We start from the raw sequence: 25,543 nt of genomic DNA, 5'->3' as shown, positions 1-25,543 counted from the left end.
CAGACTTGCCTGACCAGTGCACCCCAAACCCTTGTGATAAGAAGGGTACTCATATCTGCCAAGACCTCATGGGCAACTTCTTCTGCGTGTGCACAGATGGCTGGGGAGGCCGGCTCTGTGACAAAGGTGAGTCCACACCTTGCCCTCTCTCTGCCCCACCTACTCCTCACCCTCTACCCAAGACTGGGAGCTCAACCATCCCTACAGTCTTTTCTGTATCAGCATCCCTCTTGGGACCCCTTTGCAGGTCCAGGGTGGGCTGGTGCTCTGCCTGAGAACCTCCTGAATTCAGCAGCCCTGAGGTTCATCCTCTAGAGCTGCAGGCTCCTCAAGAGTTGAGGCTCCAGGGAGCTCTTTGGGAACCAGGATTGGAGTGAAGGAAATAGCACATGGCTCTTAGCACCCCAGCTGATGGGTCCCACCTTGATCTACTCTGGAGCAGGTGTGAGGTATTAGGTAAAGCTGCAAACAAGATGGCAGAGTCTGCCAAGCTTCTCACTCAACACAGCCCTGCGGTGTCCACAGGTCGTCTGGATAGATCTGTTCAGGGTGCTAGACTAGGCTGTGCATTGGTCTCATGACTGCTGGGCACTGATTGGTGGGTCCATTTTGTCCTTCACCCTGTCCCCTTGTGCACCTAGGGACCTCTAGAACCAAGTCTATGGCTTTCCCCACCAGCAGCAGCAGTTCATGTATTTACCATGAGGCCAGCAGGGAAGTGCCCGGGTAGGAGCCCCTCACTCTTTCTTCATGTCCAGATGTCAATGAGTGTGTCCAGAAGAATGGGGGCTGCAGCCAGGTCTGCCACAACAAACCAGGAAGCTTCCAATGTGCCTGCCATAGTGGCTTCTCGCTTGCATCAGACGGCCAGACCTGCCAAGGTAAGGCCCTGGCTGTGCAGTGATACCTCGCCTGACTTCCTATCCTGGGGAGGGGTGGTGGGATGAGTGTCCTTTGGAGATGGTCCAGTCCAGCATCATGGGCGATTCCCTACATCTGAGAGCAAGGGCAAGAGCTGGAGATGCCCATCCACACTTGTGCTTCCAAGGCACCTTCCCACCCACAGAACCTACAGACAGCCTGTGTAGTCACAAGGCCTAGACCCCTGCATGTGACTGCAGAGACCTCGAGGGGTGACAGTCCCCAGTACCTCTGTGCATCTGCCATACCTCCCAGCTCCCCTTACTCTACTCCCAAGAACACAGAAGCAGATGGGACCTCCCCACTGTGTGGTCCCATTTCCATTCAGTCCAGATCACCCAGAAAAACCATCTCAGTTGTCCATGTTTCAACCCTGTATTGATTTAGGATCTAGAGGAATGACAGTCCAACACAGATAGACCCAGAGTATCTGAGTCACTGAGGCTCACCAGGACCAGTGCACAGCAACCTTTGTGGGTGTTCCAGATGAATGCCTGGGTGTGAGAGGAACTCAGGATCTGAACACAGACATCATCAGACAAATGACGATTTCCCAAACCCAACGTGGGAAAGGGGGAAAGGTTTTATTTTTATCTTCCACAGAGTTCACCTCTGACCATCCCAAAGATTATTCTTAGGAGGTGTGATTGTAGGAGAACTGTCAATCACTGTGTCCTCGTAACTATGTGTAATATACAGGAGATGCATCTGGGGAGGTATAGGCCTCCCCTCCCATGTCCTCTCCATTCAAGGAACAGAGGTCCTCTCATTGTGGCTCTCATCCCTGGCCTTGGCCAAGGCTCATAGCTCCCACACTTTAGTAGCAGGTTGAGGACACCTGCCTTGCATTGTGAATCCTGAGCAATGACGTCTACAGTGTACACAATGTGGATGAGCAGCATGTGGTCCTTGGGCTCACTATCACTTGACACCCGTGGTGAAGGCATCGTGCCTTCCTCCCGTTCTCTACCCTCCTGCCCCAGTGGCTGCTGCAGCTGTCCAAGACCGACCTGTACTGCCTTAGCCTGGCTGCCTTTGCTTGCAGATATCGATGAATGCACAGACTCAGACACCTGTGGGGACGCGCGATGCAAGAACTTGCCAGGCTCCTACTCTTGCCTCTGCGATGAGGGATATACATACAGCTCCAAGGAGAAGACCTGCCAAGGTACCCAGGGTACTTCCTTCTTTGATGCTTAGCCTAGGACACATGTTGGTCACTGCCTGAACGTAGACCACCTTGCTTCATTGGTGGCAATCATTGGTCCAGTGTTCCAGGAAGTCTTTGTACACAGGAGGGTTGGGAAAATGTCAGAACCTCCTAGGAGAGTCTGTGTAGCTTCAATGAAGAGGACCCCTAAAGTGAGCCCTCTGTCTCATCCCCTTATCTGGCCCTATTGTATCCATGCATGTATGCACACAGACCATGCTGTCATGAGTGTGTGTGTGTTCCCATATGAACTCAAATGAGCACACACCCATGTGTTGTCAGCCTTCTCTAGCATGCAGTAGACAAAGGGAAGACCTTGGTAGACTTGTGTTGCACCCACAGTGGATGGAGAGTAATGTGGGCCTCTGCTCTCCTCCCACTTTGGAGGTTCACCATGTCCCAAGGGCAGAGACTCCCTCCACAGTCACTCCTGTCTAGGAGTTGCAGGAGACTCCAAAAGATTCCCTACAGGAGCTCTGGAGAAAAGCTGAGCCCTCAAGGAAGGGAGCACGGAGCTAAGAACTTGTGGGGATCCTGGCTCTGTACCACTCTCCACAACCTTGGTCCCTCCATGTCTGGGCTGGTCAGTCTGAGCACAGTCCTCAGACATCTTCAGTTCATTTCTCTCTAGAAAGTAGGGCCCTAAGAGATAGGCCTCCATGATAACAGGATAAACAGTGATGTCTACAGAGTCTCTAGGAGGAGTCAGGGGGTTGCACCGAGTGTTTGGCGCCTTCCCGTGCCTACTGTGAGTCCCTTTGTCGACAGATGTGGACGAGTGCCAGCAGGATCGCTGTGAGCAGACCTGTGTCAACTCCCCAGGCAGCTATACCTGCCACTGTGATGGGCGAGGGGGCCTAAAACTATCCCCAGACATGGATACTTGTGAGGTAGGTGACCGTAGTGTCCACTAGATGGCCTCGTGAAGCCCCCAGTGCCTGGCTTTGAATAGGACCCTTTGTTATTAATGGGTTATGGGAAGAAAGTTTCTAGAGACTTGGTTGACTGAAAACTCCTACTAGCTCCTAGGACCACACAGCTAGCAGAGCCTCTTTTGTTTTGTTGATGAAATTTCCATAGCAACTCCCCACTCTCAGCCACCTGGCCCACTGGTGTAGATCCAAGGTGTGATGTGTTCATACCAGGATAAGCATCATATGCATACACACACACACACACACACACACACTGTTCAGGGCTCTATATCAAGTAAACTGCAGGGCAGTTGTTCATTGATGGCATTTTCTGAACAACAGGAGCAAGGACTCTGGGTAACCAGGTACCATGATAACTCTGCAAGTCAGAGAGACCTATGAAGCTGGAGAACCATTTTTCAACTATGAGCCTGAAGTCCAAATCGTTAAGCTCAGTGTGGCAGTTCAGGGCCATTGTGTCCCTCAGGCTCCTGGAAGCCAGCTCAGCCTGCTTTAATTCCATCCTCGCTCTGGTCAGTGGGAAAGCCTACAGCAGAAAGCAGGGAAGACTCCAAGGTCTTCGTGTTCTGTTCGCTTTTTAATAGTATACTAAAAAATGATTTTATTATTCCCTGTGTTCCTCTGTGAGCTTGTCACATTTCATAATTTAAGCTCCAGTAGCAAATAAGAATAGATGAGACAAAAGGGTGATAATGGAAGGAAGAAATCAGAACCCTGGTCCCTGCCTGGAGGCACCGACATGAGCTGGGTCATATGGACTCTGTGATTTCTGGGAGCGGGCTAGCCTTGGGATTCTAGAAGGTCAGAGGAGACCTTCTAGACATCCAATGTGACCTAGGACCTCAAAGGTTACTTGAAAGGCATCCACAGGGCATCCCCACCCCCCAACACCATCCTATCTCATGGCAGGACATCTTACCATGTGTGCCCTTCAGCATGGCCAAGAGCGTGAAGTCCTTGTACCTGGGCCGCATGTTCAGCGGGACCCCCGTGATTAGACTACGCTTCAAGAGGCTTCAGCCTACCAGGTGAGAAGCGAGGCACACGGGACAGCAGAGCCCAGGTAAGAGAGCTGATCCAGGACCTCAGCTCCACCTCTGAGAGAACCAGCTCCCCATGTGGAAAGCACCACAGGGGCCAAACTCTACCTGGGCTCAGGGCCCAAGCAGCCCTGCACCATCTGCCTTGGGCCTCAGTTTGTCTCCTGGGTCTGTTTCCAGGCTGCTGGCTGAATTTGACTTCCGCACTTTTGACCCTGAAGGAGTCCTCTTCTTCGCTGGAGGCCGTTCAGACAGCACCTGGATTGTCCTGGGCCTAAGAGCTGGGCGGCTTGAGCTGCAGCTTCGGTACAATGGCGTTGGGCGCATCACCAGCAGCGGGCCAACCATCAACCACGGCATGTGGCAAACTGTAAGTGGAAGGCCAAGGCTATCCCTAGCATTTGGGGATGGGTGTGACCCATGGGCGGGGCTCCTGCTCTAGTTAGTCCAGAGCCTCTGCTTCATTGGCTGAGTGTGACTTACTCAGAAAGGGAGATATGTCGATGAAATCTCCATAGCAACTCCCTACTCTCAGCCACCTGGCCCGCTGGTGTAGACCCAAGGTATGATGTGTTCATACCAGGATATGCAACATATGCGCACGCGCACATACACACATGCCGTTCAGGGCTCTATATCACGTAAACATGAAGCTTTGGCCCAGAAGATACTGGAATAACTGCTTGAGGAAGGCCAAGCATTGTAAGATACCAGAGGACATAGATAACCAACTCAAAACACCCATGGGCCTGAGCTGGTGGGGCCAGACTCCTCCGTTCATCTGCTCATAGGCAATTCTTCTGCCCTCAGCTCTGACGGCTGTTCCCACCAGAGCTGGGGTGGTGCACACATGCGTGCACGAATGCACACACACACACACACACTGGAAACACATCCTATACTCCAGGCAGTAAAACAGGCTTGGAAGAAAAACAGACATGAGTTTTCCTCTTAGCAATGAAGAAAAAATGTTCCACTTTGTTGACAAGTAAGGACCCCTGCCGTCTCTCCAGTCACCAAGTGCTGTGTGTTCTTCTTCCTGGCATTGAGCAATTGGTGTCTCTGCAGCAGAGGAGGAAAGGGTCCACAACAAAAGAAGCTTGGGGGGGGGGGTCCCTCTACACAGCCCTGGGGACAACCCTGGAGTAGAACCCAGCTCCCAGCTGTCTGGGAGCAGTCACTGTGGCATGGTTCTGTCTAGGTGGCAGCTCACACACCGTCACTCATAGCTCAATAATAGAATGGCCCAGGAGGCCAAGGTCTGCCCCTTCCAGTGCTCCCTGACCAGCCATTCATAGCACACTCTGCCCTTCTGATAGATGGGGGCAGATACTAAGTACGCCCCCACCATATCGTATATAATTTAAGTTCCCACACAGGAATCTTCACTTCAAATCTTTCCTATGTGCCAAGTTTCTGAGGAATTTGCTTGATTATTCAACATTACTCCATCCTAGACACTAAATTGTTAGGGGGTTAGAAAACTTAAAACTACATATGCTCTTCTAACTACAGCAGCCGCATGAGTATTGCCACTCTGTAGACAGCTCATGGGCTGAGCGGAGGTGAGGCCAGAGGTGTTTAAGGTTGGGTACCTCAGGGCTGAGAGGATGAGCTCTGCTTCAGTAAGCATCAGAACCTTGTAAGTAGCAGAGATGTCATATAAGTTGAGGCAGGAGGTTACATAGGCCACAGTCATGTATACCATGGAGGTAGACACACCAATGAGAGAGCCAGAGTGAACTGACATTCAGGCCTAGACTGCACTGAAGAAATATTGGGGTTTCTGCTATAGAAATCTGGAAGCCAGTGAAGGCTGTGGGCGGGTGCAGGAAGTGATAGCTCTTCTTTAGCAATAATTGTCCTAGTCCCTTGGGCCATTATGGGCACCTAGCCACAGTCACCTGTGCTGGCCAGGTAGACCGACAGACCAGGTAAGCAAAAAGGTGGGGCCATGTCCTGGGTATGGGATTTACCTGACACCTTGGTAGTGAGCACAGTAAACACTCGCTTCTCATCAGAAGAAGAACAACAACAACACAGCATCTACTATCTAGACACAGTGCACACTGGGATCACCTTGGGCACAGCCAACAGTGCCTCATCCACTTTGGGATAAAAATCTTCCAGATTGGGATTCTCTGCAATGAGGGGCTATTCCTGGATCCCAGAGTCAATGTCACTCTTGGGTGGAAATTTCTCATCTGCATGACACTGGGTGAGAGGTGGCCAGGAGCTTCATTTTCTGGTTCTGGTCATCTAGAGCCTAGACAGCAGAAGACCCAGGGCTGAATCAAATGCGATTCAAATGTCAGCTTAGTACTGACATAGGACACACAGCCTGTGTCCAACCCATACTGATATCCTTCCCACAGCAGCTGTACTGGTGAGGGGGTCAAAGCTGAGAGACCCAAGCTTGTTTAATCAGGGAATTTTAGCTTGGTGACAAGCCTCTACAAAAGCTAGGGTCATAACGCCCTTGACAGTGTAGTCTGTGGCGTAGGCCGCAGGGCCTGGGCTGCAGCTGTTGGCTCTGTGAGGCTTCGCTGGGCTGTTATCTGACACCGTGTTTGTGTCACGTGTGTTGAGAACAGTTCAAACATGGAGCTGGCATTAGGTTCAGTCTGGCTCTGACCCAGCACTCTGCTGCCTTCAGGTTCCCCTTTGTAGCCTGGAGGTTCCTCATGGACACACAAGCTACCGAGAGCAGCTCTCTGTGCCAGTCCACAGTGTCCAGGGTCTCAGGTGTGAAGGACATCTTCCTTAGAAGAGAGACTGAGTGAGCAGGTCTTATCTCACTTTACCCGAGACCAGTTGGACTGTGGTTGGTACCCTGTGCTTGTCTTAGAGCAGGGACTGTATAGACAGCCAGGCTCCAGTTTCTTGTGAGGCTTGTGCCCCATCAGACACGACTCTCAAGTTCTTTTAAACCAGAATAAGCATCAATAGGACCTTTCTATGACTTCCTTCTGGAAAAAGCCGTGTGTTGTTTAATGCCAAAGGTATTGGCGAGACTAGCCTTCTTCACAGGATGATCCTGCCTCCACTTTCAGATCCCTGACCTCGTGAGGGGAGAGCCACAGTAGTGACTTCCTCTGAGGAAAGAAGGGTGTGGGGATAACCCAGGCCACAGTCTGAGAAAGGTTTAGCTCCTCCTGGACACAGGTGACATGGTGTGGTCTTGTGAGGTCAGACTTCCTAGACCAAATAACTTGGACATTGTTTCCCCTGAGGTCAGGTACCCTTGGCCCTGTAGACACCAGCATGGTCTCGTGGGTCAGGCTCCTTAAACACAGATAACGTGGGATGCCCGGCACTGAGGTCTGGTGCACTTGGTCCAGGTGATACACTCTGGGGCCTTACAGAAGTGACCGTCCACTTGATTCCCTCCCACCCCGCCTGACCCCCTCCAGATCTCCGTGGAAGAGCTGGAACGTAACCTTGTCATCAAGGTCAACAAAGATGCTGTAATGAAGATCGCGGTAGCTGGGGAGCTGTTTCAGCTGGAGAGGGGCCTCTATCACCTGAATCTCACCGTGGGCGGCATTCCCTTCAAGGAGAGTGAGCTCGTCCAGCCGGTAAGTCCATTCCCGACACGGGGCAGGATGCAGCTCAGGCTTGGCAGGGCCTACAGGGGTTTGTTTGCCCTGTGGCTGAGCCCAAGTCTTACAATAGCAGGGTTCCACCGAATCTTCCTGCTGGCAGCCGTTCATTGGACAGCAGTAACTATTGATGTATTATGCATCAATCACTGGCCACCTCTCATGATACTCATTTAAGTTTTCTTCTAGCTTGATAACAACCAAAAAAAATTTACTTTGCAGTAAAGATAAAACATGCCATTTTGACAAATGGAATAATAAATGCTTTGGATTGCTATCATTTTAGCTTGCTAGCCATACCTAGATTTCTAGTATGCTCTAATGTTTGGCCTTTTTTTTTTTTTTTTTTTTTTTTGCCATTTTTCAAAGTTCTGCTTCTTTCTGTCCTATGCCATGCCTGGCCTTTGTTCTTCATCTGTCTCTGAGCCCCATGGTCAGAACCCTCGTTTGGGGGATGACAACACCTGCTGCAGATGGAAACCTGCTTGGTAGCTCATAGTGACTCGGTCACCAAGAGAGTCCCAAGGGGGTAACATCCAACACACCGTTGCAGATCTGTGACACGTAAGGGTGGCCTGATTTGATGATGTAACAGTTTGCACACCGTAAGCATGTGGTTAAGCTGGGACTGGCATCCCTTCCCCTGGGCTGACTTCTCTACCTATGCTTTGTCGGCCCGAGTAAGGCAGAGGCAAGGTACAATCACAATAAAATGCCCCCGACTTACACAGTCAGGTGGCAGGTACCTTGTCCCTCTGCCCACAGTGACAGACAGAGCAGGTGGCTGCCTCACTGTTACGTGTGCCCCTGCCCTGCATGGATATAGGTGTCCTGAAATGTTCTGAAAACTGAAGAGCTCTCGTGAAAAACTCCCTAAAGTTGTGTTTACAATATAGATGCACACACACACACACATAAGCCAGAGGGCCCTGCCTGTAGATCCTGTAGTGCTAGGCTCGAAGCCTCTTTTGCTCTAATCTGCCATTATAGTGTCCTAGCTCTGGAAGCCACCAGGAGTCAGTCACCTGTCTTTCCAGATTAACCCTCGCCTGGATGGGTGCATGAGGAGTTGGAACTGGCTGAACGGGGAAGACAGCGCCATCCAGGAGACAGTCAAGGCAAACACAAAAATGCAGTGCTTCTCTGTGACAGAAAGGGGCTCCTTCTTCCCGGGGAATGGATTTGCTACCTACAGGCTCAACTACAGTAAGTGGGTGCCGCCCTACCCCTATCTGGGGCTGGCCGTGGTGGGACTGCTAGGCAGCTGTAGGCTGAAGTATAAGATCCATTTAAATGCTTCCTGTCTCCGTGAGTACCAGTGATGAACTGGTTACCCACAGGCTGGGGCAGGCCTCAGCAGGGCCAGCAAAGCCCAGCTCCCAGGACAGCTGCCTGGACCTCACATGTTAGCCATGGAAGAGAAAGTGATGGAGACACGGTCCAATAGTTAGAAGTGGACAGTCAACCTTGGACATGTCCAAACGCATGACATGTGCACAGAAGTGTGCCAAGCCTTCGCTGGCCAGGGACTTCATGAGGGTTGTAAATCAGAAATAAGTTTAGAGGAGGAAAGAAGATATAGCATGAAGACAGGAAGGAGGTCAGCCTTTATCACCCTTGGAAGGGGCCTGCACGGGTGCTCAGGCCCACAGGGAGACAAAACAGAAAGGGCCTGCAAAGTGTATCCTGCTGTGCTTCTCAGGCATGTGGCTGAGGAGGGGGGATGCATGGGGCCTGCCGTGATGGAAACGCTGTCCACCAGACCTGGGCGTGACCAAGGAGGCTCAGGCAGGTCTGGTACTCAGCTCGTAGGCTCCTTTATGCAAGAGCCCATAATTTCTTAAAGTACAATAGCCATTGAGGGTCATTTGGAGCCGCCCAACCTCAAGTTCTGAGAGAGAGTAAGGATGCCTGGTGACTCGCCAGGCTGAGAGAATGCACCAGACAGGCAGGGTCTGGTGTCTTGTCAGGCGCCTACCAGGTGAGATACACTTGGCCTCTTCTGTGAGGACAAAGTGTTTTTATTCTTACTTTTTTTTTCAATCTGTGTTCATACACTCGACAAACTATTGAGAATTAATCCTGTAGATGTCATCTAGTACAGAATAGAGGACTTGATTTGACCGTGGTGGGTGGAGAGATCAAGCTAGCTTTAGCACCCTCTAGTATACTACAGAGGGCAGTGAGGTGGACCCTGTCTCTGCCAACAACCCTGATTCACAGTGGCTTCCTCTATTCTGGAGTTGGTGAGGTACAGATGTAAATATCAAGACTAAGGGTTTTATGCGGCCTCCTGTAATCAGGACTTGCGTCACGCAGCTGCGCCAGCACCCACATGTGTTATATGGGAATATGTTCATGAGGCTCTGGAAGGCTCAGCCAAGGCACCCAGACCACAGATATACATAGGGCCTGCTGGAGCGATGCCTCCCACAGCATCTGTTCTCAGTCACCCACGAGTATGACCTCAAGTTCTCCAGCCAACTTGCATGCTGTAGGGTCTCCTGGAGCCAGCAGAAGGGAGGCTAGCGCATTGGCTGAGGCTGTGGACAGTGCTTTGAGAACAGCAGGGGGAGACGTGGGAATGAGGAGGCGGCAGATGGCCCTTTCTGCTGGGCTTGTAGCTCCCTGGATGGGTTGTTACCCAGAGGACACTTCGAGGTGAGGAGCAGCCATACTTAGGCATCCCCCGTGCCCACGGGTTGATAGTCTACATACAGTGCTGGAGTTCTTGACCCTGTTCTGCAGGCTGAGGAAATAAGGGTTGCAGCTCAGATTCACCTGACTGACTCAGGAGTGCTGCTAGCACTGGTGGGAGGGACAACGATGTCATCCCCCTCTCTGTGGCCCTGGCCGAGTACCACTCAGCAGATATGTTGACACACTGGCAGGTCTTGGGGTACAACCTGGTTGCATGCTCCCCACTCGCCTTCTTACCAGGAGGTGCCCTCCCAGAGCGTGCAGAGCTGTCGTCCCCTGTGATCGCTCCGGTCTGGGCTGCCACTCACTCTCGCCTCTCTGCCACTTGGATTGCCTTGTGATGGGCCGCTTTCATTGCAGCCCGAACATCGCTGGATGTCGGCACGGAAACCACCTGGGAAGTTAAAGTTGTGGCTCGGATCCGCCCTGCCACGGACACGGGGGTGCTGCTGGCGCTGGTGGGGGACGACGATGTCGTCCCCATCTCTGTGGCCCTAGTCGACTACCACTCTACAAAGAAGCTCAAGAAGCAGGTAGAATTGAATGGGGCCAGCTTTGACTAGGACACGCTGATCACCGAGCACCCCATCTCCACCCCCTTTGACCTCGGTGAAAACCTGAGACACACCCATTCATCCCTGGTACCAAGTAGCAAGGAAAGGTCCCCAGCCCCCACCCACTCTCTGGGATATTGACTTGTTGAACCCTGCCCTGCCCTGGAGACTCCTTCCCAGACCCAGGTCTGAGTGCACACAGCTAGGTGTCCCCTCTGGCTTTGGGGACATGGTTGCCATGCAGTCACATGGGCACAACTGTACAGCATGGGCTAAGGTGGCTGGTGGGGCAGTGAGCCTCTGCGGGGCCGTAAGCATGGAGTGTCTCACAGGGAGCCGTACATACAAGAGTCACATCATGTCACTAGCACTAGGAGATTTCCATATTCTTCCAGAGTCAGCTGCCCCTCAGGCAGAGCTCTGCTTCACCGCAGACTATGTCCAGTGTCCCCCAAGCCAGGCAACTATATCAAGCCTCCGACTCCAACTATTTGCTTATAGGAAACGAGGCTATTGAGAGAGAAAGGAAAAACCTTCCTCTCTCCCATGTTCCTAAGAGGGGTGTGCGTCAGACAGGAGGGTTTCTCTTTCCATCTGCCCAGGCCGTAGAGCCCTGCTTGCTACTTATACTAACCAGCAACAGGGTTAATTTCCATGATGCATACCACCAAGGGGTCCAGGCTTCATGCTGCCCAGCATCTCGACCCACCCCTAGCATGTGTGATCAACAGACCAAGGCCCTTGCTAGCAAAGACTGTTCACCCCAGAGAGGGCAGTGTGTCTGATCTTTCCCAGTGCTGGTACCACAGCGCTACAGCTGTATCCTGTTACATCCTTTTTGAGAAGTCAGCTCAGGCTGGGAAAGGGTAATTCAAGCCCTCGGTTTTCCAGGGACTGCAAAAGGTTTTGCATGTATGGGTGTTTGGCCTGCATGGCATGAATGGGCACCATGTGCCCGTGGAGACCAGGAGAGGGCAGCAGATCCCCTGGAACCGGTGTCAGAGATGGTTGTGATCCATATGGATGATAGAAGAGAACTCAAGTCCTCTATAAGAGCAGTATGCGCTCTAACCACTGAGCCATCTCCTCCTGTCACCTTCTGGCTGTCCCCTGCTTTACATTCAAAGAAACCAAGCCCAGGGGAGGAGAAAGCACAAGGGTTCCTAGACATCCTCAGAGCAAGGGTTACCAGACACCCTAAGAAGGGACTAGTGTACAAAGAGACTAGTAAGACAGGACAGCTAGCCTACGGGGCCAGCCTCGCCCAGGATAGGCAGACCCCTCTATAACTCCTCTGCCTCTCTATCCCCTGCAGTTGGTGGTCCTGGCAGTTGAGGATGTTGCCCTGGCACTGATGGAAATCAAGGTGTGCGACAGCCAGGAACACACGGTCACTGTCTCCCTGCGGGAGGGTGAGGCCACCCTAGAAGTGGATGGCACAAAGGGCCAGAGTGAAGTGAGCACTGCCCAGCTGCAGGAGCGACTGGACACACTTAAGACACATCTGCAAGGCTCTGTGCACACCTATGTTGGAGGCCTGCCAGGTAGGAGCACTCTGCCTGACTGGCTTCACATAGGGGCTGTGGTGCTGACTGGGAGACAGGGTTCTGCTCACAGGAACTATAAATGCAGGTTGCCCTATACTAGGGTTAGAGTGAGGGGGTCTTATCAGTTCAGTCCTTCATCTGGCAGACATAGCTCTAAGTCATCCATTGAAGAGTGTGTCTGAGAACCCAGGAGCCCAAACACAGAGGAGAAGGTTACCAGGCGATGCAAAATGAGGTACCTGGATACTGGCAGGCATCTGTAGCTTTAAGTAGCTGGCAGTGTAACTGCCTGCCCTTCGCACACTTCTACCAGAAGCTAGCAAGAGCAGCCAACAGCATCCTGCTTGCTTACACAGGCCCACAGGTGGGACTGGAACAGGGGTAGCAGGTATGCACAGGACTTGAGTTTTAGCAAACAGCAGACTCTCTGCCCCGCCTGGTAGGTATTTAGTTTTAACCAATCAGAATCAAAGGCATGGGGACTCACAATATAAGATATTCATGCATGCCTGGTGTGGGGGGTCGCGGTTAAGGGATGGGTTAAGGGATGCCGATGATGTCTTATGCCTCTAAGATCTGTGCCCCCATGGGATAATAACAGAAAGGGGACACACATCCTGCAGAGTGTGGGCAAGGCTGGCCCTCAGCTATATGGAGGGTGGGGAGCATCGTGTGGTCAGGATCAAGCTCCTTTGGTTCAGTGTTTGCCCTCCCCCTGCTCAGAAGTATCGGTGATTTCTGCACCCGTCACTGCGTTCTACCGCGGATGCATGACTCTGGAGGTAAACGGGAAAATCCTGGACCTGGATACGGCCTCGTACAAGCACAGTGACATCACCTCCCACTCCTGCCCGCCTGTGGAGCATGCCACCCCCTAGACCGAGCTGCAAGAGGGCTCCACACCTAAAGACAAAAATGAAGCAGGGTTTGGACACACAGCACTGGCTCCTCTCGCATGGTCCTGCAACACTGGAGCAGGTGGGCTACCGCCCTTGTGGTTTTTTTTTCTTGAGATCTTTCTTTTTGCCTTGTAACATATCTGTACATAATGGGACGGGTGTCGGGTCACCGGCTGCTCAGAGAGAGCCACGTGACCTGGTGGGAGCTGGCTGGAAGGGGCTGGGCTAGAGGGGCTGGCAGTTTGCAGCAGAACGGATGTGAAGAAAATAATTCTCTATTATTTTTATTACTACATGCTTCTTTCTGACTCTAAAATATGGAAAATAAAATATTTACAGAAACCTTTTTAACCCTGTGTTGGTCACTGTCTATCCTAGAAGATCTGTTTTGGGGGTAAATGCATTTTGAGAGCATTTGGGGCATAGGCCCCACAGCTGGATGTGTCTTTCCTGGGACCGCCAAGTCCCAGACCAGGCAGCTGTGGACTACCTAGGAGCCTCTCCTCACATGAATGATGGAAAGAGGTAAAGTCAGTGTTCACAGCAAACTGCAGACCCTCCATTTACTCTGCAAATGGAGACCAAGTTCTGCCCGGCTCTGTTGTCAGTCCCACATGTAGAACCCTTCTGCCCCTGACAACCAGAATGTGGGGAGGGCACCTGCATAGATTCTCCCCATCTTTCCCTATACCAGCCATTTGCCTCTTGGCTGCTATAGGGAAAGCCCCTGTTCCGTCTAGTTTGTTTCAAGGCTATGAGCACTGCCGAGAGAGCTAAACCCTCCCCAGACTACAGGACACACAAGAACACAATCGCTTTCTCAGTGTCTCCAAGTTGCAGTTTTTCTGAAAAGTTTGGGGAGACTGATTTTTAACCCTAGCACCCTGTAAGCTCTGGTGAAGATAGGGCAGGAACAACATTGTTGAGCACAGCTCCCAAAAGCACAGTCCTGCCCAGAACCCTGAGCCTGTCCGTTTGTCCTCAGGCAGCCTCAGAAGCCTACAACCCTCTAGAGGTCAGCTCTGTCTTCAGCTGGTGAGGCCGCATCCCCCTAGACCTTCAACGGTTTTCCCTTGCATTGGAGGCAACTCTGGAATGTTCTCATGGAATGTTCTCACGAATGTCCTCCAACCACCCCCAATTCTCTCCAGGTCATGGGGGCAAGAAAGAGTAGGAGGCATGCCGGTTTGGAACTAGACCACACAGACATGCAGGGAGCGGGGCACATACTTGGCATACCTTATCTGCCTTGGGGAGGCACCACTGTGGGAAGAACACAGACACCTCTCTTCTCTGATGGGGCATCCTCAGCCTCGGCTGGCACTAAGCCTTATACCAAAGAAAGCCATAATATGTCTGCCAGCTGCCTATCACTGGCATCTCTCTTCCCTAAGTTCAGGTGGCCAAACTACGGAGCCCCAGGGGGGAACATCAGAAACCTTTGAGGAGAGATGATGCAGACTTTGAAAGAAGAGAGTAGACTGAAGTGTGTGGTCTTTGTGGTCTGAATTGGTTACAAATTTGTCTTTTTAGGAAGGGCTTTTATCGTCTCCTTTGAGCTATATTCATTGTATCCTTGAGGTTGCTTTCTTGGGCCTGGGGCTCTCCCCATGCACGCAGGACCTTTGTCAGCACCCCATCCTCCCCTGGGCTCCATTACACCCCTCTCACAGACACTCTGATAAATATGTCTCCAATTTTTTTCCAGATGTACCCAGGGCAAAGTCACCTTTTAGGAACCACTGCTGCAGGGCTGACCATTTTACTGTGTTTTCCAAAACGCACAAAACCTGCAGGTCATACATTGAAACGGAAGGCTAAGTGATCTCACTGGAAGATACTGGAGACACCCAGGATCACATTGTCCAGAATAGACGATGACTTCCTACAGGTAGAGGGGCCAAGAGAGAAGCAAGTAGAGGACCCAAGCAGGCCCAGTAGAACAGCCTCGGCTGATCAGAAGGGACACGCACACAGAGGCATGCCCTCAGACCGATGCCGTCCATTGCCACACTATTGCTCCTGGGTCTTAGCAGAGCTATTATGGCGAAGTGACCCAAGAGAAGATAGATGGTCCAAGTGGAACCCCAACTCCAGCTGATCTGGTAAGGTGAAAGAACTCAGCTCAGTGTCTTTCACCAGTGGAGCATGGCCCACCCCATACTTGCCCCCCGCTCTCTCACAAGAGCAATCAGCAGGTGCCATAGCACAGACCCAGAAGCAACCCCATCTTCCATCAAACCAAAAGCAGCAGCAACTGATAGATTTGGTGACAAAATGAGTGGCCATGAGCAAATCTTACCACCCAGAGCAGAAGCCAAGCACAGGGCAGACCCTTGAGCAGTATTCGAAGAGGCAAAGCCATGGAGGGATGAGCCACTGAACATGCAGGCTCCAGCTGGCTTTCCAGCCTCGTCCACACAAAGGCAAGGACACTGTCGGCATATCCGGCCACACTGTAGATTAGTGTGGGTTGGGGAGGGCTGCTCTGGAGACTGGGGTGCAGGGCCTTACATTCTCTGTGGCTGGAATGAGGAAGACAGACATATTTGTGGCAAGGAGCAAGACTGTTAACCTTGGGAGTTCAATGTTTCTTAATAGTTCTTGGCTCCAGTGGGCACGGGCTCTATACCCAGACATGCAGTTTTGTTGGTCTGCAAAGGCCCTAGGGCCAGCCTTATGGCCTTCAGAGGTCGAGTCCCTTGGGCCCAGGGCACAGGACTACTGAATACAAAACTAGGGAGATGGAATCTAAAAAGAGCTAGAGAGAGGGTGTGAGACCCTGCACCAGGGAGGCACCGATGCCTTACAGACCCTCGCTTTCAGCAGCCTCCAGAGCTTGGCTCTTGTCTTTACAATCACTACACAGGTGAGGCAACCTTCGTCCCAGTCCTGGGGGGAGGGGGGGAGGGAAGCAGCCTACTGTGTGTGTCTTCATCAAGGATACCTCTCTGTACCTCTGGCCACCCACATCTTCCTGAACCTCACCCCACAAGGAACAGGAATCTTGCCATTGTCGTGTAGAATGCGTTCGTCCTCAGCCAGCACTGTAGCACGTCCCCTGTGAGAGCTACTTAACTGTACTCCCTCTGGATAGATGCCAAGGCAAGGGACAGAGCCAACTGACCCCTGACCCCGCTGAGGAGCCGTGCCCGAGGCGCCCTCCAAAGTCCAGGGATGGTTTTGGCCTATTGCCCTCAAGTGCAACTCCACGGAAGCTTTCACAACAGCCTCTGAAACTGTGGTCCTGGGAGGTATTAAATATCTTAGTACATACAGTGGTGTAAATATAAGTTGGCAGATTATTATGGATATTTATCCGGGGTCCTAGGGAGGCTGAAGCCAGGCTCCTGGAGGGTGTAGGGAAGCAACTGTGCTGGATCCAAGGTCAGTCATCATCAAACAGAAACCAAGACTCTCTCATCCTCAGGCTCCAAGGCCAAACTCAATAAGAAGGGTCGTGCACAGTTAGCAGTCCTCAGACCAGTGACTGTCTCAGCACTTCTGGGACCAGTGTGCGGCTCTTGGGTTTGCAGCACAGCTTCTGCACAGACAGACTTATCACCTCTCTGCTTGGAAATTGTGTTGTGGGTCTTTTGTAGGAAACTGTTTAGAAAACCTCTTCTAGCCTGCTTTGGTAAGATCTTCTGTTGGACAGCGTGGACTTGGCCAGCAGGGGGCGCTGGAGCAGGTCCTCCACCCCAAACTGCTAGTTCTGTCCAGCCTTAGAGAGGGAAAGGCAGGCTGGTGAGGTAGCCACACAACATCTAATCAATGACTAAATCAGTGGCCACAAAGCAACAGCGCATTACAGGGAGAAGCAAGTGTGAGATCCAGAGTCTACCAAAAGGGAGAGCTTGCACAGAGGCAGAACTCAAAAGCTAGTTTCCTTCTCAGAGACGTGCTCACAGAAGTCTGTCAACCTGTAACACATGTCCTGAGGGAACAACCCTCATTGAAAGAAATGCCTGGCTACCTTCTCTTTGCAGGGTGATAGCCATCACCATGGTAAGGGCAAAACGGAACTCTGAGCGATGGTCCATGCAGAGAAGTCCTTCCAGATGAGGAGGCTGCTGGGGTCTAGTACGGTTTGCTGCTGGTCTTCACGTAGGGAGAGGCAGTGAACAGCAGAGGTGGCATGGGGCCAGTCGGCTAGCTAGCTCTGCTCCTGCCTCTGGCCCTGACCTGTGCTGGAGAGGGTGTGCCCAAGGGAAGGCCAACAGCTTTGCGATCCTTTTGGAATTCTCTATGAGGCTGGCTGCAGAAGCGGGCTTTCTATATGCGGCTTTATTTTGTTGTTATATTTTGGGAAAAACCCAAACCACATTACTTTTTAGTCTACGACCTCCTCTGTGTCAGGGTGCGTAGGGGGGTGGCTTCTCCCCTGGGAGGAAGTAGGCTGGTGTGCAGGGTGAAGGAGCATGGGAACACCCACGGCTGGGCTGGCACTGGGAGGGAGACTCTGTGTCCTCAGGCAGAGAGAGGTCAGCAGAGGCCGAGGCTGGCGGGGCACTGGAGGGCTGCAATTAAACAGAGAGGCGTCCTCGATCAGCAGGTGGGGGGACTCAGCTACGCTGTCCAGCATATACACCAGCACCACCTTGACCCAGCAGCTTACCAGACCAGGAGGCACCGGCTCATCGGGCCTCTCAGAAGGCCTCTCCAGTCTAGAACAGCCAAGAGACGTCAGATGTCAGCCTGGACAGCATCTGATTGACACAGACCTGGCTTCTAAAGCTGTTGGGGACACAGGAAGGTCTCCAAACTCCTGGCTTGGTTGGCCTGCTTAGCCCAGTCAGCTTTCACTAGCACTAACTAGAAGATCCAGGGACAACTACAGCCAGGACTTGACACTCACTAAAGACAGCAAGACCATTAACATTCCCAACACAGCATGGTGATTATTGTGGTAGCAGCCAAATGTGGTCAGCCATAGTCTAGAAGTTTAAGGAAGTTATTTTTCAGATGTAATTAATCAGTGACTTTGAGTAAGCTGGTACCCTACTGTCAGGGCTTCTAGTCCAATCAGTTGCAGACCTTAAGAAAAAAGGCAGAGACCCTCAAGGAAAAAGAAACTCTTGCCCAAGTGTGACCATGAGTTACAGTCCCAACAGTACTTCCTTGGTCCTGAGGTCAGTGTACCATTGGACTGGAGAGATGGCTCAGCAGTTAAGAGCACTGGCTGCTCTTCCAGGGGTCCTGAATTCAATTCCCAGCAACCACATGGTGGCTCACAACCATCTGTAATGAGATCTGAAACCTTCTTTTCTCATGCAGGTGTACATGCAGGCAGAATGCTGTATACATGATAAATAAACCTTTAAAAACAATAAAGACAAATCTCTCTCCACATTTGCTGGGGTTGTATCTCTGACATCCCAATAAACACCCCCAAGATCAAAGATAAGTTAATATGAGAAGAAGAATTGGGGGACAGGACTGCTCTGAAGGAAATCTTTTCTAGTATTTTCTTTTCCCGTCTTAAGTACCAGAAGTTTAAAACTTAAAATCAGGGTTTGAATAAAGTGAGTTTGAAGTGAGTTTCTAAAGTGATTCCTGTGTGCTGTGTAGTGCTCTCCCTGGCTGCATCTTGGTCTCATGAGCAACTAGCTAGCTATGTTTTCCTGATACTGGAGTCAGGATCTGACAACCTGTCTATCCCAAAGTCACTTCCTCCCAGGGAAGGAAGACTGGAAGCTGAGAATGTCTCCCTGACTGGAGACAAATGTCACAAAAAGTTCACCGTCATATCTCAAACCTTCTCATTTCTCCCCGAGTCTGTGTGTGCATCCTTACGAGCACGGGAGCAATGTATTCCTAGAGATCGTCCTCTTAGGTCTACTAGGACGGGCTTCTCACGCTGTCCCCTCTGTTTTCTGAAATTAGTCAGATGCACAAGCCATGGAGCAAGCCCTTAGAAACCACAGAGCAAGCCACCAGGAACCTTAGCATAAACCACCAGGAACCACAGAGCCAACCACTGGGAAAGTTGGATGAAAGCAGCTCACTAAACAAGGCCCCATGAAGGCAGTTCCTGCCCACACAGAGGAGGCCAGGATTGCTGCCCCAGAACTGCCATTCAAGCTAACCTCTGCTGTCATTCTGGGCAAGCTGCTGGGTTAGGCATGGCCCCAATGTTTGCAGGCTGCTAATGACTTCAACAGGACACTTAAAATATCTCCTTCGGTCTCTGTTGGTCTGTAGAAACAGCATTCGTTCCATTGTTCCGAGGGAACACATGGCTCATCCGATATGCCAGTTTCTACAGAAATCTGACTGCTAAACATATATGCAATTGTACTCTCACACTTGCCACCATGAAAAGCTGCTCAGCCCAGAGGGCGGGGTCTCGGCCCAGAGAGCTGGGTCTAAGCCCTCCTCTTGGAGGAAGGGAAGCCTCCTTTCTGAAAACACAAAGGTCCCAGAAGGTAGGAGACGAGCAAGTGTCCATGGAACCTGGCAGGTCATCTTCTAGGTTCCCAAAAGTGTATCTGTGGTGATGGACTGTCTCTTATGTGCCACCACAGGGGGTGGGGGGTAATTTGTCCTTTTCCATGTGGAACAGGGAAGAACACCACATGGGGAGTCTCACATCCCATGAGAACAGGCCGGCAGCTCTCCACAGCTGTCCATTCTTCCTTAGGCCAGGCCTTCGAGACTGAGAGGCAGGAGGGCACCAGGACAGACTCCAGGCAGGAGGAAATGGAACCACACCTTCTGCATTGTTCATCATCCCCTGTGGAGCATCAGGTATTCATTCTGCCTGCACCGGCTGTGCTCTGGAATTGTGTTCATGGCATCTATGGGACTTCGTGGGTCTCTGTGTCCAAAGGCAGGCAGAGCAGCTAAGGGAACCCTATCAGGGCTACCAAGAGTAGCAACTAACAGTCTTGCATGTGGATTTGACAAAAAGCCAGGAGAACAGAGCAGGGTTTCAGGACGAGCTGCAGCCCGAGGTGAGAGCATCCTTCCTGAGGTGGAGACCAGGGAGATCCTCTCAAAGCCAAAACAGAAGTTCCATCAAAAGGCAGAGGCCTTGGAGCTGCAGCTGCTTCTGCTGGTGCCACCTGCCCTTGGAGTCACCACCAGGACCATCTCCTTCCCTGACCCTAGACATAGCTGCCTCCAGTGTTCCAGAGAGGAGAGAGTCAGTTCCAAGCCAGACTTTATCCCAAAAGGCCTTATGTCCCCTGATTAGGGGGTCCCTGTGGCTCCAGCAGATGAAGGTCCAGTTCCCTTTTGGGAAGCCCCACTAGCACCACCTGGGGATGTCACACTGAGAAACCAGACCCGTTCCCCAACATTGCAATGACCCACTGTAGCAGCCCTTCTCCAGAGCCTAAAGGACCCAAGCAGTTCAGCAGTTCCAGCCCCAGCTTCGTCTCTAGGCAACCAGAGGAAACTGAGGTACAGAGAAAAGGGGTGGGGTGAGACAGCAATACAGTGACCTCTCTGAGTCTGGAGCACCAGTGATCCCTGGAAAACAGAAACTACACTTTAAGGTCCCAGACACTGGGGGTTCCCACGCCTTCTTCCAGCTCTGTATGCTGTCAGTCCCCACTTCACAAATGTGGACCCCCGATGGTCACAAGACTCCCAAGTGCTGCTCACACATGGTCACAATGTTGGGTCAGTCCTAGGACTCTGGCAGCTCTTTCTATCCGAGATGGTCAGAGGTAGACATTCATGTCCTCCCCAAAGTGTCATTTTGCTTGGCAAGGCCTTGTACTTCGTGTCAGTATGGCTCATTAGACAGAGGTCTCCTGGGGGACATACCTGAGGACCTGTGACTTCAAAATAAATGATTTCATCCCATACAGCAGGCCCACAGGTCAAAGAGACTCAATTCAACATTTACTCAGCACAGCTCTGGGCATCTCATGACTGCCTCTGCTGGTGCTGTAAGACAAGCCACCTACCAGCCAGGCTGCAGGCCCGCCAGGCAGATGAGCAGGCATCGCTCCACTTAGAAAGGTCTGTCTAGACCTGGGATCTCAGTCTCCCCACAGGAGACACTGGGCAGCAGTTACAGATGATGCATTTGTCACGACGAGGGGTCTCGACAGGACATAGCTAACTAAAACACAAGCCAGGAGGCTCTCAAACCCCACAAGTCCACAATGGCAGGTCCAAGTCAGTACAGTACACTGGACAACTGGGGCCATCTTACCCACGGCCAGCAGAGCTTCACGGGACATGAACAAGCCAAAGCCAAGAATGGGAATAGGAGAGGCAAAGCCCTATTCAAACAGGATCTCGCAGACCACCTCCCCTGAGGTTCGCAGGGCCCGCAGCACTGGGCACATGAGCCCTATGGGATCGACACCTTTGTTGGCAAGTACCTGGCTCCATGTAGAACACTCACTGGTGTACAAGTATTCAGAACCCAGGCATCTGTTGGCGTCTTAAGTCCCCCGTACCAGTATGATAGCTAAAGTAATCAGCTTCTGAAATAACTCTCTCATGAGCCGTGAACAGCAATGAGCCTCGAAAATGGCGTGACCCAGCCCGTAAGGGTCCCCTTCCTTCCCCATTACTAACTATATCAAAGTCCACCCATCTCTACCTGCAGCCCTACCCTGCCTACCTGGAAGCCCACAGAAACAACACCAACGTCACAGCACACCTACCTGTAGCGGCAGAGGGTAGGAGGAACAGGTTGGCACACCCATAGACGGAGGACACAGGCCGGTGTAGGCGAGAATCTGCTGTGCAGGGTTATAGAGAATCTGAGGTGGCGGTGACGGGCCATAGGCCAGCTGAGACAGAGGGACCTGTGGAGAGAGACAGGGGCATGACCACCTAACCCTCACAGCCACTCGAGGGAGTATTCAGCCCTGCACCTGGCCTCCTGAGGAACCCTGACCCAAGCCACGAAGAGTAGGCCTGTCTTCTCTTCATGACCTCACAGAAAGGCCCAGCATCCTCTGCACATGGGCTCTAGACTGGAGTCACCACCTGGAGCTGCCACCTGAAGAGGCAGCCTGATAGAGCCCAGGGACCAGACTGAGGGAATTCGGGAGGTGCCAAGACATCCCCTAGCAACAAGAAACCTGAGAAGGAAGAGTTGAGCAGTGGTTCTAGGGTGGTAGTGAACAGAGCAACCAAGGGCCAATGCCCCTGGGACCACAGGACAAGCAAAACAAGAATGGCCCAGGCAGTGGTTTACAGCCCTGTGGACTTGGAAGGAACCCTAAAGGGTTTCCCATGGGCCCTGAGAGGACAAAGGGGAGGCTCTACCAGTGATGTAAGGCTAGGGCTCAAGGGCAGATCCAATAGGGCTGGCTCAGAGAGAAGGAGGTAGGGGTAGATTTCGGGTTTCTCATTCAGCTTGTTAAAATGGGGTCCAAGCCCTACTCAGAACCACCCCAACCAGGCAGCCATGAACCCCACAGTGACAGAGTGACATTTTTCTCTTAGATGGCAACAAGGTCTTCCTGCCTAAGTGGGTGGGAGAAGATTCACCCAGCGGGTTGTCAGGTGCTGTATCCAGAACCAGTGATTGGTGGTCCTAGTTGCCACCTGACGTGCAGGTGACTTGGGAGTTTGGATCCTCCTTCATTGAGGGAACCACTGGGCTCTCCTGAAGGGGAAGGCCCTGAACTCTGGGCTAGGGCTGACCGGCTGGAAACACACAGAAGCCATCACTCACCATGTCCTTGAAGGCCCCTAGGACTGCAGCTGTGACAATGCCCAGGCACAGGCCCAATACGTTCAGCACTGTGGATACCCAGAGCAGCCGGTACAGGTGGACCACGTCCTGGCAGCTACGCACGCCCACAAACTCATAGTAGGCAGGCGAGGGCTCAGTGCTGTAGGAGGGAGAATAGTTACTGCCCTCATTGCTAGACCATGGCCAGGTGACAGGACAAACCCTGGGGTTCCCAGTACCCGAGGCCACTGGCTCTAATAGTGCTGGTCTCCTCTTACACAGGTGAAAATGTCAGTTAGACAAGTTAGAGACCTCTGCTTCTCTATGGACTGGCCAGGGAAGCTCCACCAGACCTCACAGTGAGGCATCAGATGGGCACAGGATGTCCCAAATTACTAGCTCTGGGCCTCTAATGGCCAACTGGGACAGTGGCTGAGTTACCCTCCATGCCAGAATAGTAACCAAGCATTTTTTGTGTTTTCAGTTCTCCACGTGTATCCCAAGCTGTAGGTGGTTCTCTGCTCTGAGAGGAATAGCCCACAGCTGGAATGTGCTGGCTGCCACCTGGTGGCCAACTGTGGTCCTCCCTGGACCTTCAGGTACTTCCATACACTGGGCACCCTTGGATGGAAACCCAACCACTCCGAGGACCCACCCATCATTGTGATGCTGAAACAAGATCCAGAGGGAAGAAGCAGGAAATGCAAGTGGGTACAGGAAGGAAGAAATGGGGCCCCTCTAGCTCACAGACAGATGTCCTGTGCAGGGTCTTTCTTGTGCTCATGCACATGCATGTGTGTGTTTACATGTTGGGCATGTTTACATGTGTGTGTACACAGACTCCTAATGCAGCCTTACCTCCCACAGGCGTAGAGGTCGCAGCAGTAGCACGTGTTGCTCCTCACCTTCAACTGGCATCGACCATTCAAAGAGTAGCAGGTGACCTGGGGTAGAGTGACAGCCAGGCTCATACCTTATCCTACACAGGCAATCGGCAGCCTGTGTCCAAGACCTTCTCCTGCCCAGGAGCAGAGCTTCATTGCCAGGACCTTCACTGACCCGTGATAGGGTGGGACAGGGTGGGACTGGGTGGGTGAGGCAGAGCAAGACTAGGCAGGGCAGGACAACATGAGACTGGACAGGACTAGGCAGAGCAGAGCAGAACTGAGCAGGGCAGGGCTGGCAGAATCTCACCCCATCCCCCACAATATACAACAGCTCTTTTCTGGACTGCCCAGCCCTTCTGCCAGTCTGAAGACCCCAGAACATATCGATAAGAGAATCTGTGACCCATTTGCCTTCCTGATTCCTGCCTCGCCCTGGCCTGGGCAGTTGGTGTGAGCAGCCTTGTTCAGCTGAGCCAACAAATCTCCACAGCACTGGTGCAGAGCATCTGCCCACTGAACCACACTGCCAGTGCCCACCTGGGCCGGTCTCACGGGTCAGCTGCTGTGTGTGTGCTTGCTCTTCCTGGCATCTCACTCAAGAGTGAGGTCATACTTCAGCTGCCCCGGCCCAGAGAGCCAGAGAATCCCTTGAACACTGCACATGTGTTACCCCAGTGTTTCATGGCAGTGATTAAGTTAGTGAAAATGCTAATGGGAATGCTAATTAGCCAAGAAGGGCTGGGGAGATGAATCGTAACACTGTGCTAACACTGTGTCAAAGAGGAAGGCATGCAGCTGTGATCCCAGAGAGAACCCCAAGCATTGAACTCTCAAGGTCAGCTCCTGGCTCTCAATGCCTTCATATGCATACAGCAGAAGGTCTGTGTGAATTAATACAGCCATTTTAACTAGACACAGAAGGGGGATGCGCAAGGCATGCTCACCTCTGTCTGATAGACGTCATACAAGTACCCAGCCCCACTGGAGTAAAACTGGCATCTTCCCGCACTGAGAGGCCTTGGCTCCTAAAGAAATAAATGTAGATCGGTCAGACTGGTCATCCCCAACCAGGAATGGCCATTTCAGACTTGCCTTCCATGGACTGGGGCAGAACTGAGGCCACACGAGTTACTGCTTGCCATAGCAATTGTGTGTGGAGTCCACAGGGGAAAGGATTACAGACACCCTCCACCTGTCTGCTGGGCAGACATGGGCACAAGGACAAGGGCTTGGTGATGAATGGGCCAAGGGGTGTTCTACACCTCGCCAGGGGCACCAGGCTTCTGTCTTTCTAAAAGTAAAGCGAATTTCTCTTTCTAGGAAGGGACAAGGAAGATTTGGACTGATTCATTCATCCATCCTAAGTACCCATGTATTCATCCAATCACTCAGTCATCTATGCATCATCATCCATCATCCATGCATCTAGCCATTCAATCACCTATGTATCTGATCACTCAAACACCTATGCATCCAGCCATTCAATCAGCCATGCATCCAGTCACCAATCACCTATGCATCTAGTTACTCAACTCACCTATGCATCCAATCACTCAATCACCTATGCATCCGGTCATTCACCAATCACCTCTGCAT

The 25,543-nt window shown here is 52.0% G+C and overlaps 2 protein-coding genes across 12 annotated transcripts in view; one reads left to right on the top strand and one right to left on the bottom strand.

Moving 5' to 3' along the window:
- The window catches only part of Gas6 (growth arrest specific 6), a 29,162-nt gene extending 15,403 nt beyond the window's left edge, over positions 1–13,759 (top strand). Inside the window, exons 5-15 of the mRNA NM_019521.2 lie at positions 4–126; positions 759–881; positions 1,967–2,089; positions 2,900–3,021; positions 3,976–4,094; positions 4,287–4,476; positions 7,520–7,684; positions 8,746–8,914; positions 10,769–10,941; positions 12,278–12,506; positions 13,233–13,759. Coding sequence (NP_062394.2) covers positions 4–126; positions 759–881; positions 1,967–2,089; positions 2,900–3,021; positions 3,976–4,094; positions 4,287–4,476; positions 7,520–7,684; positions 8,746–8,914; positions 10,769–10,941; positions 12,278–12,506; positions 13,233–13,387 — 1,691 coding nt within the window. The 3' untranslated portion in view covers positions 13,388–13,759. The remainder of the gene's footprint in view (positions 1–3; positions 127–758; positions 882–1,966; positions 2,090–2,899; positions 3,022–3,975; positions 4,095–4,286; positions 4,477–7,519; positions 7,685–8,745; positions 8,915–10,768; positions 10,942–12,277; positions 12,507–13,232) is intronic.
- The window catches only part of Tmem255b (transmembrane protein 255B), a 58,322-nt gene that overhangs the window by 14,302 nt on the left and 18,477 nt on the right, over positions 1–25,543 (bottom strand). For 3 of the 11 annotated variants that reach the window (XM_006508813.4, XM_006508810.4, XM_006508811.4), the window contains 5 exons: positions 24,892–24,972; positions 23,919–24,004; positions 23,061–23,220; positions 22,039–22,182; positions 18,743–20,884 (listed from right to left, as the gene is read on the bottom strand). In XM_006508813.4, the coding sequence (XP_006508876.1) occupies positions 20,603–20,884; positions 22,039–22,182; positions 23,061–23,220; positions 23,919–24,004; positions 24,892–24,972 (753 nt within the window). In that variant the 3' untranslated portion in view covers positions 18,743–20,602. The other 8 variants (XR_003947295.1, XR_003947296.1, XM_030243600.1 and 5 more) reach the window with 5 other exon arrangements.

This window comes from Mus musculus, chromosome 8 (assembly GCF_000001635.26).
Source record: "Mus musculus strain C57BL/6J chromosome 8, GRCm38.p6 C57BL/6J".
In the NCBI taxonomy this organism is placed as follows: Eukaryota; Metazoa; Chordata; class Mammalia; order Rodentia; family Muridae; genus Mus; species Mus musculus.
Note: the sequence above shows the minus strand (reverse complement) of the source record. Positions and strands in the feature narration are given on the sequence as shown.